Source organism: Lissotriton helveticus, chromosome 8 (genome assembly GCF_964261635.1).
Source record: "Lissotriton helveticus chromosome 8, aLisHel1.1, whole genome shotgun sequence".
Classification (NCBI taxonomy): domain Eukaryota; kingdom Metazoa; phylum Chordata; class Amphibia; order Caudata; family Salamandridae; genus Lissotriton; species Lissotriton helveticus.
Genome location: NC_136069.1, coordinates 1,455,424,700 through 1,455,443,837, shown reverse-complemented (window position 1 = coordinate 1,455,443,837; position 19,138 = coordinate 1,455,424,700). Strand labels below are relative to the sequence as shown.

The 19,138-nt window shown below is 38.8% G+C and overlaps 1 protein-coding gene across 4 annotated transcripts in view; it reads left to right on the top strand.

The window, feature by feature from the left end:
* The window catches only part of GRIK1 (glutamate ionotropic receptor kainate type subunit 1), a 970,975-nt gene that overhangs the window by 395,958 nt on the left and 555,879 nt on the right, over positions 1–19,138 (top strand). For all 4 annotated transcript variants that reach the window (XM_078658394.1, XM_078658392.1, XM_078658395.1 and 1 more), the window contains exon 3: positions 11,368–11,625. In XM_078658394.1, coding sequence (XP_078514520.1) covers positions 11,368–11,625 — 258 coding nt within the window. The remainder of the gene's footprint in view (positions 1–11,367; positions 11,626–19,138) is intronic.

The window sequence follows — 19,138 nt, the reverse complement described above, 5'->3', positions numbered from 1 at the left end:
ACCGCATGTTCTGCACATGATGTAAATGTAAATGTACAGGAATTTATATAGCGCAAATCACCAAGCGGTTTCTAAGCGCTTGCTTAGGGAACCCGTCCTGGTATTCCCCTGTGAGATAACCCCGGCAGGGTATCCGCAAGGTGAAAGCCAGGCATCCCGCCGCGAGGGGCCGTTGTGGAGATTAAGCAAGCTATTGCCCAGAGTCGCAGAGTGTGAACCCGTGAATCGAGTAGGCACCGGAGCGAGAATTGTCGAGTCCATGGACATTTTAGGACTCAAGACCCCACCGAGCCGGGAATTGAACCCTGGTCCCGGGCTGACCTCTGCTTCCAGGTCTGCCTCCTCTAACCAGTGAGCCACACTTCTCCACGATTGATGATGATCCCAGAGACTATGTCAGCTGTTCTAACTCCCCTGCTAAACAAGGTCATCACCTCTGGTGAATTCCCTACAAATTGGAAAAAAGCTTGTATCCGCCCCATCCTTAAGAAGGACACATTGGACCCTGCCGAACTTAAACACTATCGGCCTATATCTTGCCTGCCCCTTCCAGCTAAGATCCTGGAGAAAGCTATGAATAATGAAATGGTGAGATACGTAGACTCTAATAAGCTACTGGATCCATCACAACATGGGTTTCGACCTTGTTACTCAACTGAGTCCGCCCTGATTATGGCAACGGAAAACATACGAAGGACAATGGATGAAGGCGGCAGAACGGCCCTGATCTTATTAGACCTTACAGCGGCGTTCGACACCATGAATCATCCGGTCCTAATAAGCAGACTGAGAGCTCTTGGCTTTACCGGCACCGCGCTGACTCTTTTAAAATCTTTCTTGGATTCTCGAATTCAGCAGGTGCACTGGGATGGTCTACAATCCGATGAATTCACCCTGCCGGGCGGGGTTCCCCAGGGCTCTGCACTATCACCTACACTATTTAATTTGTATGTCACTCCTCTGGCCGCTCTAATCCAAGGTCATGGCCTACAATTAGTGTCGTAGGCAGACGACACTCAAATTGTAGTGTCAGTATCCCAGTCAATTGAAGCAACAGCCGAGCGCTTCAAGACTTGCCTCATTAGTGTAAAAAATTGGATGAGTGGTAATTTTCTAAAATTGAACACGGATAAAACCGAGATAATTGAGTTCGGCCAAAAACCTTCCATTTGGAGTGACCTTTGGTGGCCCCCTGAGGCGGGCTCTTGTCCTAACCCTGCAGATAAGGTCAGGAACCTTGGTTTTATGCTAGACAAAGATCTCTTGTGCAAGGCGCAAATCAATCAGGTGACTTCCACTTGTTTTTATACCATTAAGATCCTCAGAAAAGTGTTACCATACATTCCGTCAGCACTAAAAAAGACGGTGATGGGTGCCCTGGTAATGTCCCGAGTGGACTATTGCAACTCACTCTACCTGGGCACTGGAGAAAAACAGCTGACAAAACTACAGGCAATCCAAAATGCCGCAGCCAGGGTCCTGCTGAACCTACCAAGTCGCCATCCAACCTCTAAAACCATACGCGAGATTCACTGGCTGCCAATTAGAAGCAGAATAAAGTTTAAAGCCCTCTGCCTGGTCCACAGGTCCTTGTATGGCAAGGGACCTGATGACCTTACCAAACTCCTTCCTCTGTATTTGCCGGCTCGCACCTTGAGATCAGCCAACCAAGACTTAATTTGCCAACCCAGAATTAGGAGAGCTCGTTGGGGTGGAAAATCCTTTTCCTACCAAGCCTCTAGATTGTGAAACTCTCTACCCCCCGCATTGCGCTCACAAAAATCCAAAATGTGTTTCAGAAAGGCACTGAAAACCTGTCTTTTCTCTCTGCAGTAGAATCTTGCTCACACCGCTTTCTTTGTACTACAGCGCCAAGACGCCGCGGCATTCGAGCGCTTTATAAATGTTTCAGTCAGTAAGTCAGTCAGTCAGTCAACGTGTCTCAAAAGTAACAGGTGAATATGCCACAGAGCTCCACTTTAGCCTACGGTGATTGCTAGTAAGAGTGAACCTTCTATCAAAGGGTTCCATGTGGAAACTGGAAATATTAGAACCCAGTTATCTCAAAGTAAGATCAAGAGCATTATGGTCGCTATTAAATCGAGGTACCACTTGCAAGACAATCATTATGGGCAATAAACTAATGTTCAAAAGGATGTAGTCAACAAGGCTAGTCCTATACAAGCGGCTGAACGTATGCCTCCCCTCTCTAACTGATATCGATTTCCCGTTACAAGCTCGAAGGCCATTGTTCAAGGTGAAAGCATTTAGCTGTAAAGCAACAGCTGTTCACTTCTTAATCAGTGGAAGTGAGAGTGCAGTAACTGACCAAGTTAGATCTTATTTGCCGAACAGGATTTCAGAATTAGTACTGAGCGGCTCAAAGTTACAATTAGGATTACCCGCCATAATTTTAAAATAACTGACCAGGAGAGTCACCCAATCAGCATTGATCAGATCAATAATTTACATTTCAACTCTTCTACCCCCATGCCTACAGAAACATTTGATACACAATAACACATAACAAAGGGGTACTGCAAAGTGGCACACTGAATGACTGTGGAACCCATATCGATAACTTTGGTCACACAGCAAAGCGTTTTTTATCCATATTGATATCCCCCAGACAGTCGACTTTTCCCTGAGGAAGTTTCAGCCTGCGAGAAGTTGGCAAACCCAGGGCGAAACTGTGGGGACAGGGCCCAGGTCTCCTGACAAATGTCAAATCTATCAATAAAATGGCACCAGTCTGGACAGGATAGTATGGACACAATTCAAACGAAATTCCAGGAGACTAACTTTGTGTTGGGAGTAGAGGAACCCATGGGTCACTGGGGAATAGTATTCTAGAGGATTCACAGGGTGTGGGTGGAACCAGCAGTAGAAGTGTTAACAGGAAGATTGGGGACGATGGCCACATTCACAGCCCCTTTTGTGAAAAGTTCTCACAACAATTTAACAGTCCAAGGTCCATGGTTTCTGAAGACTTTAAGATACCTCATAAAGGATCTACATGATGTATTTAACCCTGGTTTTTGTTCTTTTACTACATTTGTAATTTGGCCAACATATGAGAACCATTATGTCAACGGTATGAACCCTCTGGTGGTAGCACAAATTACAATAAACACAGTGTTATACATCAGATTACTTTTCCAGAGATGTAGAGCACATGGAATAGCTCTACCTTACAGTTTTAGTGCCCTGTTCGTATTATCACAGGCAGTATTTAGGAGACTCTTTGGCGGCTTCGGAATTTCTATTAGCTTCCTTAAAGAAACTCAGTTTCTTTCGCTAATATTATCCAATGCAAGTCATTGATATGCCAGTCAGAATAATATTTCCATGTGAGGTAGAAACCCCCAAATTGTTTTTTAAATGCAGGTTAGACAAAGCTGGAAATGGGTCTTTGGGTCAGGAAGCTTGTATATCAAGCAAGCAAGACGGAGTGCCAGGTGAGGAGCTCAAATGAATGTACCGATTTGGCGTACTGGAGTGTTCAACACTAGGAGAACACATGGATGTCAGTGTTCTCTGAAAATTTTCTGCGTGTGATCAATGCATTGTATGCGGTAGTCTGTGAGATGGAATATCTAGTATGAGCGTGAATGGAGGAAGAGACCCATTTAGGTGATGAAGAAGCAATCAAGATTACACATAGTGGTGGTGTCAGTGATGCCTGCCTCATGACTCAAAGCAGAGTGGTTATTAATAGGCATTATAAAATGTCTGTTGGTGTGAGATATGTTTTTGTTTATTGGGATTAACAGGGCATGTTTGTTTCCTGTTAGTGTGACATCAGAGAAATGTGGTTGGCAGACATGAGGTGTGAAAGGCATGACATTTGACACAAGTTATTAAAAGGAAATAAAACCCGGCCACCCTTTCCTTTGTTCTATTCTAACCGTAGCTAGTATGCCCTGAGTATCCAGGAGGGAACAGGTACTTCCAATGGCTGAGTTGGAATAGAGGCTATGTGATTTAAGCCCAGTCCTAACACAAAGAATGTTTTGAGGTAAATGGCAGTTGCATGACTTGATTTAACACAGTAACAGGAACCCCCAAAGCCTCCTTACCTTTACCACACACCGAAAAGGTGTTTGGAAAGTATCATAGCCTCACCTTTTGTCATCACAAATGAAATCTAGAGACAGAGGGTGTCGTTATGAGGCTTTTAGTGTTTATTATGTCAGGAAAACCAAGGCAGAACCAAACTGGCTGACAGGTAGACAGTTCAGAGGGTCACCTCACTATTGACACAAAGGCATTCTAGCTGGAGATTATTTTGTCTACAGTACTCACCTTTCTGATCAAGCTTTTCCGTAAACCCCACAAAGTTACATACAGGATAGAAATATGGTCCAGAAGCATCAGTATTATGTAGTAATGCTCTCTGTGAACCCTTTTTGGAGAAATAAGCAGATCATTCACAAAATACCAGTTGTTGAAAATGATAGAACCATTGTCACACTTGAAACGTATTGCCCAGACTCTTATGGCTCCAATGCTGCTCCATGATAAAATCTTACTCAATTCACTCAGATGCATCTAAGATCACTATGGCAATGGGACATTTAATTAGCTATGTTTTAATAATAATATCAAAAGATGTTCTCACATATATGAAACTAACAATTCTTAACAAAATCAGGTTGTTCATTCTTTCGTATTTTGGGAATAAATTAGTCAAGTCATTAAGCAAATATGTTACTAAAGTTGTTGGGGTAATTATTAATTAGGGATATTGGACGGCAATGTCTACCATTAGCATTGTATACAGATTTTGAAATAATGGTAATCAAAGCTTGCAAAAAACAACCATGAGCAGGAATTGTTCAGTGGCTGTCTTCCTATAACTATAATAACCAAGAGGCTTGAATGTCTAAAACGTGAGCTTAGAAAGCGAGGATAGAAATCAAGAGAGAAACCATCTCATGTAAGGGCTTTCCCTTTTAAATAGAAGGATATTGCATTAGATACTTCTTTGTAAAGCCAACTCCTTTTCTAGTTAAAACAGATCCAAGCATTCATATAGATCGTTTGACATGCACAACAAATAATTATCAATTTCATTTGGAGCAGGATTCAGTTTCAGGAAAAACAACTTTTTGCAGCATTTTACAAAACCATTAGCAATTTAATAATGAGCCACTTTCTTCCAAATATGGTCCTCATTCATGATAGACTTAATAAATGATCTTATTTTTTATCATCAGGTAATAAGCTAGAAGTTGACCCTGCTTTTCATTCTCTTTTGAGCCCTTTTTAACTAAACACAATTTTAAATAATTCTAATATTATGGGTTTTCATCTAGGTAGAGGTTACCTAAATTCTGCTGGTTATGCAAATGGTGTTCTTTAATATGTTAGTAGGCTTAAATGTGCATCTCAAGCACTTTTTCCGGTGTAGGAGTTCTCTCCATAGTGAAGGATGTGGAAAACATAAACATTTATTAAACTCGACAAATGTTAATAACAATATTTTTAAGGTAAATGTTAATGTAAAGTAATGTTTAGATGTTCATTTTAAATGTAGAACAAAATGTTAGAGAACTTTTACTTTTAGTAAATATTAATGAATGTGGATGTATAAAATGTAATCAACTTTCTTTAAATGTATTTAAAAAAATACCACCTTAAGTAAGATATTTATATTTATTATGCATTAGATTACAAAACTTTTTTTAATGTTACATTTATTTTTATATTAAACAATGTATTAACATATTTTATCATAACATTATATTTATTTTTTAATTATGTTTTCATTTTTAACATTATATTAATTTTATATATATTTAACAAGTCAAAATAAATTAATAACTTTATTTACAACTGGGTTCTATTTTAAGTCCCTGCCTCTTTTTTTCTGTGGGAGGATGTTGCAGTATCAGTAGTTGTCCATCTGTGGTGCTTCATTCACTGCTGTTCCTTTTTGGCAGTAGTACCTTACACTCGTATATTTGGCTTCGCCCACTGGTTCAAGGAGATAGAGACGTGTACATCTACATGTTTGAGTAACTTTGCACTTGAAAATGGTGAATAGTCAAAATGGGTATAGGTATTCAAAAGTTTATGAGTAAACTTACATGTATAACTTACTCACAATGTTAAGTTATCTTTGTGAAGTGCCCAACACCTATTTTATTGTAAGTCAGCCCCATTTTCAAGCATTTGCCTTGCCCCTTTGACAGATAGAAGAGGGGGAGATTTACAATTGTAGGTCTGTGAATACCATTGGTACTTAAGTAGTACTATTGTAGTACGACCAAGTGTACTGCAGAATCCAGTTTATGAATAGGCCCAATAGTCTTCTTATGCCTACATTTCAGGAAAAATTCAAGTCATATAACTCTAAAAACTGGTTGAATACTCCTTAAAATCTATAACTGTTGATGAGTCATACCAGTTATTAATACAATTGGAAGGGTATGTCTGTGCATTTCTTCCTGCAGGAATGTCACACTAAAGTGCATTTGTTAACTTTCTTTTTTAATTTCCATTGTGAAAATTTTGTTCAGATTGGACAAATTGTTTCCCTGCACCTCTATCAATTATAGGTGTGTTCCTATGATGAGCATCGATTAACAGAAGAAATATCCAATCATGTTCACAGTATGGAAATACAAATGTTTGGTGATTACTTACAAACTTTGCGAGCTTGTGGCTGTTCAGCAACTTTGTTGCACTCTCGCTTGAATGCCTAGGAAAAGGCCCCTAAAAGCAGATTTCCTCTTAAGGAAATTCTGCTGTATTTGTGTCTGAAAATTCACACCGTTACTCATCCTGCCAATGAGTAATGTGTTTTTGCGCTTGTAATGTAGGTGAAACTGTGGTGTGAAAAAAACATTGAAGGTCTGGTGTTCACAGAGCAGACGTTTGGCCAATGAAAAGCTAACAATAATCTATCACATAAAGGAAGAGGGCAAGTTTTGAAAAATTATGTTTTTTCTAAAGAGGCATTTCTTTATTTTCAAAAGGTTAGATAGCTACAATAACACATAGTGATTTACTATTCAAATACATTTTGACCTGACAGTGTGAACAAAGTAGAGATGACAGAGTACCAAAGCCATTATAATAGGTGGTATTGACATACTCAGGACAATAGAGGTCTTTGATTTTGGAGGCCTAACGGTTTGCTGCAAGAAGGTTCCATTTTTTGGTTTTTGGAAGTGGCAAGTAGGTACTATGATGTACTGATTCGGTAGTGGTATCAGAGTCAGGTAAATATCCTCTGAATAGCAACAAAGGACAGCCGCCTAACAACAAGAACAAAACATCTGCATGAGAATATGGGTAGACAGATGGCCAACATGCTTGAAGTTGAAACCTTTGAATCCAACATTACTGAGGATTATTTGAATAAATGTGTCTCACTGCACCAAGGGCTCACTACTGTATGAAGGGCAGGGTGTATAAATTGTTAAGGGTTACGTGTTTCATACCCAAACAAAGATTTCACTGTGTGAGGAGGGGGTGGGGCCTTGGAGGGATGGTGCCTCGTGCCAAAAAGTACCTAAGATTTGAAAAACAAAGGGAGTTAGGCCCAAAGGGACGAGGGTTAGGCAGGGCCGTTTTGAACTATAGTCACTGGGAAAATAGCCTACACCTCATAATTATTACAGAAAGCATAATCTATTTCTGCTCAAAGACAAACACTTTGCTTCTGTTTATCCTTGATATTTTAATTATACCTTTAACTTGTGCGATTAATTTATAAATATCATACATTGATACAAAGAGAATAGAAATCATCAATATTTCAAAAACGTATCTCAAAACATTTCATTTACAATTTTGAAACAGTCTACAAATAATTAATTGTGCTCAACAAAATTTTGTTTACAAAATTTCACAAAACAAACAAACAACAATTGTGAATAATTATTGTCAACAAACAAAGTTGCAATCTTTTTGTATCAAGTTTCACTATTCTGTCTTTCCTTGATATCCATCTAGTTTGCCAAGTGATCAATAAAGTTTAAACAAGGAGAAAAATATCCTTTAAATCCCTTGATTATGAAGTAAGAATCAACCATAATATCTCAGCCTATTTTGCAAATGTGCCGACGCGTTTCGAGTACTGGTGTTTCCTCCCCAGGACTCTCATCAGGGCTGTCTCATTCACATCTGAATGACGTGGCCGCACTCTCTCAAATTGTAGCTTCTTACTTATTTAGTATATTTCTCGAAATTAAGACTTCCCAGTTTTCTTCTGGGGTGCTGGATAATATTCTCAGGTCTTTTGCAAGTGTTTAAAAAGCCATTTGTGCCCCTGTTTGAAATATGCCTAATCCGGTCTTATTAGCTCTTCGTTAAACTTTCAATAGCCGCTTCGTGTCTCTTTTCTGGTCACTCCTGAAAAGCCGTTTTTTTCAATCTTCGCGTTTACTTCTTAAGGCTCATAGTTATCTGAAATTAGTCGCTTCATGTCTTTTTTCTTTCTTTCCCGATCACTCCTGAAATTCCGCTTAGTCGGTCTTCTCAATTACTTCTTAAGACTCTCAGGGCTAGCTGTAGGAAGGCTATTACCTGTGGTTAACGGCCGAAATCGGCCGTTACCGACCGGTAATAGACTTTTCCTATGTAGGAGGCACATTTACCGATTCGGTAAATAACGAATCGGTATTTACCGATTCTGTATTTACTGAATCATCATTTACCGATTCTGTATTCACCGAATCGGTAAATGAAATGTAGGAAGCACTTCAAAGAGTGCTTCTGGGCTTTAAGGATTCGTTATTTACCACCAACTACTAGTTGGTGGTAAATAACGAATTCCTATGTAAATGCAAATCTGTGCATTTACACCTGTGCCATGTGACAGACATACATGCCCTTAGGGCATTTATGTGTGCCAAATGTGCACACAAGCACTAATCAGGGGTGCAACAGGGTGTCAAAGTGACACCCTGCCACCCATGACTTTTTCCCAATTTTACCGAATCGGTAATTACCGATTCGGTAATTGACATTCATTTCTATAGGCCTCCAGGCCCATAGGAATGAATGGCAAATACCGAATCGGTAATTACCGATTCGGTAAATACCGAATCTTAACAATTCGGTATTTTTTGCAGAAAAATTATCTACATAGCATTTACCGATTCAAAAATACCGAATCGGTAAAATTCGGTATTTTCGAATCGGTAAATGTCAATTACCTACATCTAGCCCATAGTTATCTAATGGCCAGTCTTTAGCGATCTATCTCACAATGTTCAGTCTTCCAGGAAGAGACACGAAGCGACTAATTTCAGATAACTATGAGCCTTAAGAAGTAAACGCAAAGATTGAAAAAAACGGCTTTTCAGGAGTGACCTGAAAAGAGACACGAAGCGGCTATTGAAAGTTTAATGAAGAGCTAATCCAGCTAGATTAAGCATATTTCAAACAGGGGCACAAATGGCTTTTTAAACACTTGCAAAAGACCTGAGAATATTATCCAGCACCCCAGAAGAAAACTGGGAAGTCTTCATTTCGAGAAATATACTTAATAAGTAAGAAGCTGCAGTTTGAGAGGGTGCGGCCACGTCATTCAGATAAGAATGAGACATCCCCGATGAGAGTCCCGGGGAGGAAACACCAGTACTCTAAACGTGTCGGCACATTTGCAAAATAGGCTGAGATATTATGGTTGATTCTCACTTCATGATCAAGGGATTTAAAGGAATTTTTTCTCCTTGTTTAAACTTTATTGATCACTTGGCCAAATTAGATGGATATCAAGGAAAGACAGAATAGTGAAACTTGATACAAAAAGATTGCAACTTTGTTTGTTGACAATAATTATTCACAATTGTTGTTTGCTTATTTTGTGAAATGTTGTAAAAAAAACTTGTTGAGCACAATTTATTATTTGTAGACTGTTTCAAAATGGTAAATTAAATGTTTTGAGATACGGTTTTGAAATATTGATGTTTTCTATTCTCTGTTATCAATGTATGATATTTATAAATTAATCACACAAGTTAAAAGGTATACTTGAAATACCAAGGGAAAACAGAAGCAAAGTGTTTGTCTTTTAGCAGAAATAGATTATGCTTTCTGTAATAATTTAAGGTGTAGGCTATTTTTCCAGTGACTATAGTAAAAAGTACCAAGGAGGCACTTTTACCCCCACCCGACTTCAAGCCCCTTCCTCCAAAAAGAAGAAAAAAGCTTGCTGAGGCTGGTGCCGATGTCCTGGGGTGTTTTCACACCCTTTAATGGACGTCACCACTTTAAGCCTCTGAGAATAAGCTGAAGATTCACTATTTACAGGGGTTTTCAGCTTGTTATTCCTGCCACCGTGTAATATCGGCTTCTCACCTTGTGACCGTGTGAAGGGAGCTGAAAACATGTGTCACACTATAGCACCATGTGAGTTGGCAGATCTGGTGCTTGCGAGTACTTCACTATGCTCATTGCACTCAGGGCAAGCTAATGCATCCAGGAAACAGTTTGGACAGAATGCATCTGCCTTCCAGGGGCATCATACAAGCTGCTGTAGTCCCTGTGGCACAGTGGCCACCAACATGTCATGGGGCCCCCATTGTTTTCCATTAAGAAACTAGAACCTTCTTACCAAAGGCCGTGCTGGTCATTTACATGCCCTATCTGCACTCCAGCACTAATACTAACTTATTTGTGGGAGATTGCACATTCCGTAAAAACCCTAGAAAGAAGTTAGTAGTAGCTGTCAAGGTGAATAGTGTTTGCATCTAAACTGGGTCATAAGTGGTCCTCTAAAAACTATTCACATCGTGAGAGAATGGCGGAGGGTAAGGAAAGATCAGGGTAGCCAGGGAGACAGGGCCCAGTGTGTTGCAAATATAGTATCATGTGAGCTGTCATTGTATATTGTATAAAATATGTTCAAAGGTTGTAAATAACTACAAAATCTAAAAAGGTCCCCAGAAATGGTTTCAGCTCATAATCATGTAACTCTCTGTCTGGTATATTTGGAAAAGCTGTCTCTGTAATTTGTGCATAGAATAAAATAATTTTCAGGGTGAATATGTAAAACCTTTATGAATCTGTAACCTGCCACTTGATTGCTAATTTCGGTGTCTATCGCTCACATTTAAAATGTATTTAACTTTGTCTTGCGCTCTTTCTTTACTTATCTCATTTTTCCATTTCTCCTTTCTCCCTCCTACTCTCGTTGCCCATCCTCTCTCTATTTTGCTCATTCTCATTCATTATTTCTCTAATTTTCTCAATTCTGTCCTTCACTTTCTTTTCCTACCACTCTCATCCTAATTCCTGTCTATGTATTTCCCTGGTTCTCTTTCTTTGTTTCTCTCTGGTTTTCTCTCCCATTTCATTTATTATCTCTTTCTTACTCACGTTCTCTCTCTCTTGTTCTCTGTATTTCAGCGTGTGACCAGCTTGCTCTTGGTGTGGCGGCACTGTTTGGCCCTTCGCATAGTTCCTCCGTCAGCGCTGTGCAATCTATTTGTAATGCACTGGAAGTTCCTCACATACAGACTCATTGGAAACATCCATCAGTGGACAACAAAGATACCTTTTACATCAACCTCCACCCAGACTACGCCGCCATCAGCAGAGCAGTTTTGGACCTGGTTCTACATTACGGCTGGAAGATTGTGACAGTGGTGTATGAAGACAGCACAGGTGTGTACTTGTGAATGTATCTGCCTCGTGTGCCATACTGAAATTTAACAAGATGGACCCTGCTGTCTTTCTGGTGTCACCTATACCCATGGATGTCTATTCACCAAAATACAGATAGTAGCATCACACTCACTTTGACCCCATTGACATCACAGGTTCGACCACCTTGAATCACTGCTACACTTCAGCAGCATCTTGGTTTTTTATGAGGGCTTAGGATACCATTGGATGGAAACTGCAGACAATGGCCAGGGCTCTCGCAGCTGCCTTTACTTTTTGATCCAGCCACTGCCTTTATGAGGGCTAAGACAAGATTTAGCAGGGGCAATGCCGGGTGATCAAAAAGGCAAGTCAGGAATACCAACTAGTACAACTAATCAGTTACTTAGGGAACATTTAGATGTTTTTTTCTTCATTTCTCTTACAGTTTTGTGCTCTCGCAATCAAAGACTTTGCTTTGAGTGTTATAAACAAATCCTCTGTTTCCCATCTAATAAAGCAGTGGGCCACAGTGTGAATATGTGAGGTGAACAAAGTTCAGGATGGACTGTTCCCATTAAGAGCAAAGTCAGTGCTCATTTGCATTAGGTGGTCCTCTGGGGCTGATTTAGAGTTTGGCAGACAAGTACTCTGTTTCAATGGTGACAGAGTACCCTGGACACCAAACTCAAGGTCCGATCAATTTTGAGTTGAGCAGACCACAAGTTTTACGCTAATAGAGGTATATCCTGGTGGTGAGGGACAATAAAAAAATAAAAATGACCTCACACTTTGGGAGTAAACTGGCATAGAGGCCAATATTATTATTTTGTTAATTTTATTTTTCAACAAGATATTCTCTCTTTGGAAAAAAAAAATTGGGCAATGTTTGATGGCCAGCCATCACGTGTGATGGAGTCGTCCACTAAACTTTTCCAACATTGATAGCAGTCTCCATGACGGGCTGACAGACATTTCTAAATTTGGTGAGCTGAGTAAAGTAAAGTAACTTACCATGCCTATTGTTGCATTCTAAAAAGTGTACATTTGCATCTATTTAAGGAACACTTCTATGGGTACAGACTTGCTACTTTTTTTTTATAAACTGGTAATTTACAAAGAAGTGACGCAACGAAGTGCAGAAGGCAAAGGTACTGCTGTGTGTTACCTGAAGAGTGCAGAACTGTTTCATATGTTCAAAGAAATGGCTCAGTTCTGCTCTCTCCATGGACTGACACACTTTGGGCTGCATAGCACCAATGCAGGCACCCTTGCACCATAGTGCAAGGGTGTCTGCGCTATGTTCCCCAAAATAAATTGTACAAGAAGGGGAACCTTCTTGCACAAAAACTATCCATTTCCTATTTGTATGTGTGCTGCAGAGACACATGCAAAGAGGAAATAGCAAGGAGAAATAAATATATTTCTCCTTGTTAATTTAACCTTAGGCAGGTGTACCATTTTGGTGTAAACCCATGTCTATAACTCTTTCTAAATATGGACTTGCGTCAAAATTCATGGGTGGATGCATTGGAATGCCCATATACCTCCCATAGAATCATCCTTGATAAACACAAGCATTGGCCTAGCCGATGGGTCTCGCCTTTGGGACCTTATAAGTGTTTAGGCATGCACCAGTTGATGTTGTTACACCAAGGATATTGTGCTGGATAACTAAACACTTATAAGGTCCCAAAGCGATACCTATTGGCTATACCAATGCTTGTTCTACTAGTAACAATTCCAGTTAAACCAGGTTATCTGGTGTTTTTCAAATGCAGTGTCAAATGTAACATCTTTCCAACTGGACCTTTGTGAGATTAAACGGCTTCAAACATAATAACACATGTTGACTTTACAATGCGATTTCCCTTAACCTAACGTATTTTCATGATGCATTTTACACATTTTCTAGTTTATCCAAAGCACAAAAGCAACAAACGTGGAAATCGAATGTAGAGCATTTTGAAAAAGGAATTTTGGGAGATTGGACAGAAGCTCGAGTAAAGCACAGTCAATTAATAAGTCTTTAAGTCACTTGCACAGCGTTACAATTGTGTTAGTATTCTTCAATTGGTCACTAATTTCAAAGTAAGCCTAGGAAATGCAAAAGTTTTCATTTCTGTGTTTAGAAGTTTTAAGCACATTTCAATGCCCCTAACTTGTTCTTAGCACACATACTTGTTATCTAAATTAAGAGTGTGAAAAACTAAAACATACAGTTTAATGTATTCCGCGGTAAAGTAGACATTTTCTTACTATCGATTCTCTAACAAGATCGGAGTGTCTGATTTCGTGTCTGTAATAAATCGTCAACATTTCATCAATATTTTGCATCACCTCCGGTTCTAGTAAACTGAAGAAAGAGTTAATCTTATAATGCTCAGACACACTTTGGGGAAGATATAAAAAGACTCACATTAGAACTTTACGAGGCAAGAGGACCAGATCCCATTATTGAAAATATTCTATTTAAGTATTTACAATTCTCTACAGGCATTAAACCATAAATACCAATGTTCAACATCAAATTTAAGTTACTATGGGCAGCTTTTGCATTTTAAAGGAGCACACCTCCGATATCACTAGCTAAGTATTGAACCTTTATCATTTTTGAGGTCACATTTCAAAGTTGCAATACATTTGATTTTTGCGATGACATTCATATAAGGACAAAATGGTCATCTCAGGTGAAGTCCTATTTTGAATGACTTTTAAATAATTCAAAAGTAGTGATGATGAGAGCTAGCATGAACCAGATTGGAGATAATGTTTAAAATAAATGAAGCTTCAAAAAGAACGCGCCCACCTCGCGCTGAAAGTTTTTTTTAAAAAGGCGTGCAGGCTGCAGTGGGAGAGAGAGGCTCCTGCAAGGTGTATGCCACCACAAGCATGAGTATGTGCTTCGAAAAAGAGCAGAATGACTGCTAAAGGTCTCCTATGCAGTGCATGCACACTGCATAAGTGAGACCTGAAAAACGCAAGGCAGCACAGTGGTCTTTTTCGTACAGAACCACGAAAATCGATATTTGTGTGGTTTAGTAAATACTAAAAAGGATTTTATGTCAGTGCCTCTACCAATCCAAGAATTAAGTTATCTGGGGGGGGTGCCTCTCCCCAAACTCCTCTCTGAAGTTATACCCTAGAATAGTTAGCGCCTCCACAAAATGACCCCTGTCTGCCTATTGAAAACCTCATGACTGAATTTTACTAAGCTAGGACAGCTGACTGCCAAACAAGAATGCACCAATTTCTGAAATTAAGAACTAACACAACCTTAAAAGGGAAGTATGAATTGAAGATTTGAGCAAACAAATGTCGCTACAGAAGGGTTCGACTGTTTGTGATATATTTAACTATGGTGAAGCTGATAACATTTAAAAAATGTATTCATGTAATTAGTTCAATTGAAACAAATCAGGTCTGCAACAGGCAGAATGCCTTAGTTTGTCAAGTGAAAGTCCTGAACTAGAAAAACAGTCCTTGTGATGGTGAGAAGTAGTCACCGTTCATTTGTTTCTTCATATCTACTGTTTCGTCTGTTTCCTTTACTTTTTCTGTGGCTGTATTCTAAGCAGACTTGATCAAGGTACCACTAGTACCAGAAATCTACATTTTCTTATTTATTTGCTTCTTATGGTGAGAGAAGAATACAAATGGGTATTCAGTACAATGGCATTAATTTTAAGCATCTAATGGGACTCACAACACATTGAGCATAATCCAGTCTCTTGACAAAGTAGTGTAAAGAGTAAAAATCGAACATCCATTGAAATAATAAAATTTGAGGTTAAGACAACAAACAAAAAGCAGGGATCATGAAAGGCAATTTTTGGTTCGCTTTGTACTGATGTATCACTTACAACATAAACTATTTAACTGAAAGTCCTTTAAAATCAGGTTTTACATCTTTTAACCAATTACTTATCAGTGAGATTTTGTTGAGTGTCCCAAGGGAGTAAAGCTCTGTGCTGATAAGGGCAAAAATAGTTTGAGGAATAATCTGATATTTTCTGTTAGTTATGTCGGGTATGGGCACGTTTTAATGTATAAAGTTTACATTTAATGCAAAATTAGAGAAAAATGTTGTGTTTCAGTTTAGCACCTTTGTGTATTACATTATAAATTTAAAGACAAAATAGACAGCATAACCAATTGAGATTTTTGAGGGTGACACCTTATTCAAGATACATATATAGAACAATAAAAATATGGCTCTATCACAGAGAATCATGAATGTACATATAAGAACGTGTAGACTAAAATAATGTAGTGGTTAGGGGTGCAAGAAAAAGTTATTTCATTAGTAAACTGATGCCAATGACATTGTAATACCAGGTTTGCAAACATCAGAGACATTATTCACACAAGCGTTAAGAGACTGAACCGAGGTGTTTTCCCACATCTGTATAAGAGGATACTGTTTGCTGGACAGATCTCACTTGTGCCTGCACTAACGTTCAGTGGACTGCATCTTCCGATAATTCACTTGATTACTCTGATAGAGAGATAAACCTATGAGGCAGTTTTAGTCAATGTATGGTCAGTGGCACTTAGGGTAAGTGCCAGCTCCTTGAGCACAACCTATATGAGACGTTATTCGTCTCTGTACTGAGTGCAATATCAGAAATTATGATTTAAACCAAAGTTGCATCAAATGTTATTCATGTTTAATTCACATGATTTAAATGCCGTTCATTGTACGATTTCATTTCAATGTTTTATCTGTCAAATCCATTATCATATATGCATAATATCACCATTTCCCGATGCATTTCGGACCAACGGTCCTTCGTCAGGGGAATCCTGAAAAACAATAATTCAATCTAAGTATTGTTCCCCGAGGTCCAATCAAAATATATAAATAATTACAGGTACAAAAATGAATGAATTAATTAAACAGTACTAAAACGTTACAGTAATAGCGTGTCAAGAAAAGTCACAGTGTGCGGTTATCAAAGGTTTGTATTCCCATTGATACGTGAATGCCTTGGTGATTTGCGATTTATCAAACGACTCTGCCGAGCCCCGTGTCATTATAAAAAAACGCTCTAACTACTCACCGAGAACTCAACCACATTCAAAACCTGTGTTCGGTGTTAACGAAAATAATACCCGTGGTTTATCTAAGCATGCAAATAAGGGGAGTTTGTTAACTTACGAGAAAAGTAGAGTAAGAACCCGCGTCCCACTCGTGTGCCCTTCGCCGGTAAATGCAAACAAAGTTTTGCGTAAAAGCGGAAGTATATCAAATGGAACCAGAGACATGCAAAGCGGACTGTGCAAGTGGCGGCCATCTTGTAAAGGTGTTGAAAGATAAGTGTGACAGCCCACGAAGGTTGAAAAACCATGTGGTGTGCTAAACATTCGGTGTGTCAGTATAGTGAAAAAGCAATCATAAGACATAAAGGGGTGATTATATCAAAGTGCCTGCAACGTAGAAGCATAAAGACATAAAAAAATATGAAAGCATAAAAATGGTTAGTTTGAATTGATGAAATTAATATATCAGAAAATGTCATCGTCCACAAGGTGCTCTACAGGTAACATGTAAATTCCATACGGTCATTGAGACCGGACGGTTTCATGGATTGAAGAAATTTTATCCAGTGATTTTCGCGCTGTAATAAAAAATCATTATTGTCTCTGCCATCCCGTTTACTGACCACTTCCACAGCAGCGAATCTCAGTTGACTGATGTTGTGTCTACTGTCTTTGAAGTGCAAAGCAAGGTTAGATTTTAAGTTCACTGTTCTTATGTTGCTCTTATGTTCATTCACTCTCAGTTTCAATTTTCGAGAGGTCTTACCAGTATATACCAATCCACAGGGACATTTGATGATGTATATCACATTCTCAGTGTCACATGTTGCGTTCAGTCTTAGTTTGATGTCGGTGCCCTTCAAAGGATGTTTGATCACAGAACCTTTAATCATGTTGTTGCAGTTTTAGTCAACACATTGAAGGAGTTGTTTCATCATCGCTAAATGAAGTCACGCCACCGAGCTTTCGCATTCATTGCAAGGAGATCTTTTGGAATTAGACTCTGGTGATTTTATCGCATGTATAGCAGGCTAGGATTTTGCCTGACTACTGAAACAAAGTTTCTATGGTGGAGGACCTAAGATGCCTTACACCCACCATACTCGAATTTAGTGACATTTCAAGTGGACTGGGACTTTGCCCAGCTTCAGATGTTATGGTGGAGTATTACAGTTGTTCTCCATTGAATCATTAATCGGGTGACTTAACAAGACCTTTTTTCTTGGTTGACGTCTCAGTTTCGATTCTATCCTTGTATGGAGGAGGTTCATGAGCTTATCATTGCTTGGCCTTCACCAGTCTTGAAGAAGACCCGCCATGATGTACACTCATTAGCACATACAACGAGGGACGAAATGTCAACGATATCGCCTAGGTCAAACCATCCTGAAATTGAGTTAATGTAGCTAGGGGCTGAATTTTGAACCATTTGAGGGAAAGGACAGTTATTTGTATTTTGTGTATCTGTTGTATTGTGTACTAAACACTGTTGCACTTTATGTCACCTTTTCTTCACTAAAGTTATGGCTTATATTTTTTTTTACTTGTGATAGTCATACATCAAGGTAACTATACCTATAATTCACAGAAACATGATTTGGAATATGCAAAACTGATTAAGAAGAGTGTGGTGTGTTGTTTTGCATTCATTGCCTAGTCTCATTGTAAAAATGGCATGTTTACTATCGTCCTTTGTACTTTCGGTATGTTACAGAAATACCCAGTTCAAAGATTGAACTGTGAAAATAAATTACGTCTTCATGACGCTAAGCAATTGCGATACCCAATGGAACACACTGTAGCTTTTAATATACACACCGAGATTCTGAGGTCCACAGATTAACTCCATTATCTTTGACTGTATAAATGCATATGTGAGCACTAAAGATGCAGATAGCTGCATAAAGTAACACAAGAGAGTTAGCAACTTTGAACTAATGGTTCTACATAATTCAGGTTTTCCAGACTGATAATAATGATGCTAGTAAAATTATTTCAGCTAGGTTTCTTTAGCCTTTGTCAGTGACAGGAAATATATCTTATTAATACATTCCATTGTGGCTGTCATTGATGACCATTTGTTTAGAGATCTATGGATATCAATGTGCACAATTTCTTAGAGATATTTTATTAGTAGTGAGTTTCAGATTCTAGTAACACTCTTCAAGACGGATCTATTAAAAGTTGTCTTTACGTGAATGTTAGGATTTTTAGATGCTGCAGATCTTTACTTCACACTTGTCATTAGCCCCCACAAGTGAATTGATTTCCAGTGTGGTAGTTCCATAAATCTTTATATAAGCCTCCCTATTAAGGAATTCCCCAGGAGTACCATTTATTCGTAAAGAGAAATCCACGCAAATAAAACTCATTTTAAAATGGCTCCCTTTAAGTCGTTTGAACAGCTATTAGAGCCAGAGGATTTCATGTAAAGATGACTTGTTCAAATTACACATGCAAAAATGATTTTATATGATTTGCTAAAGAAAAC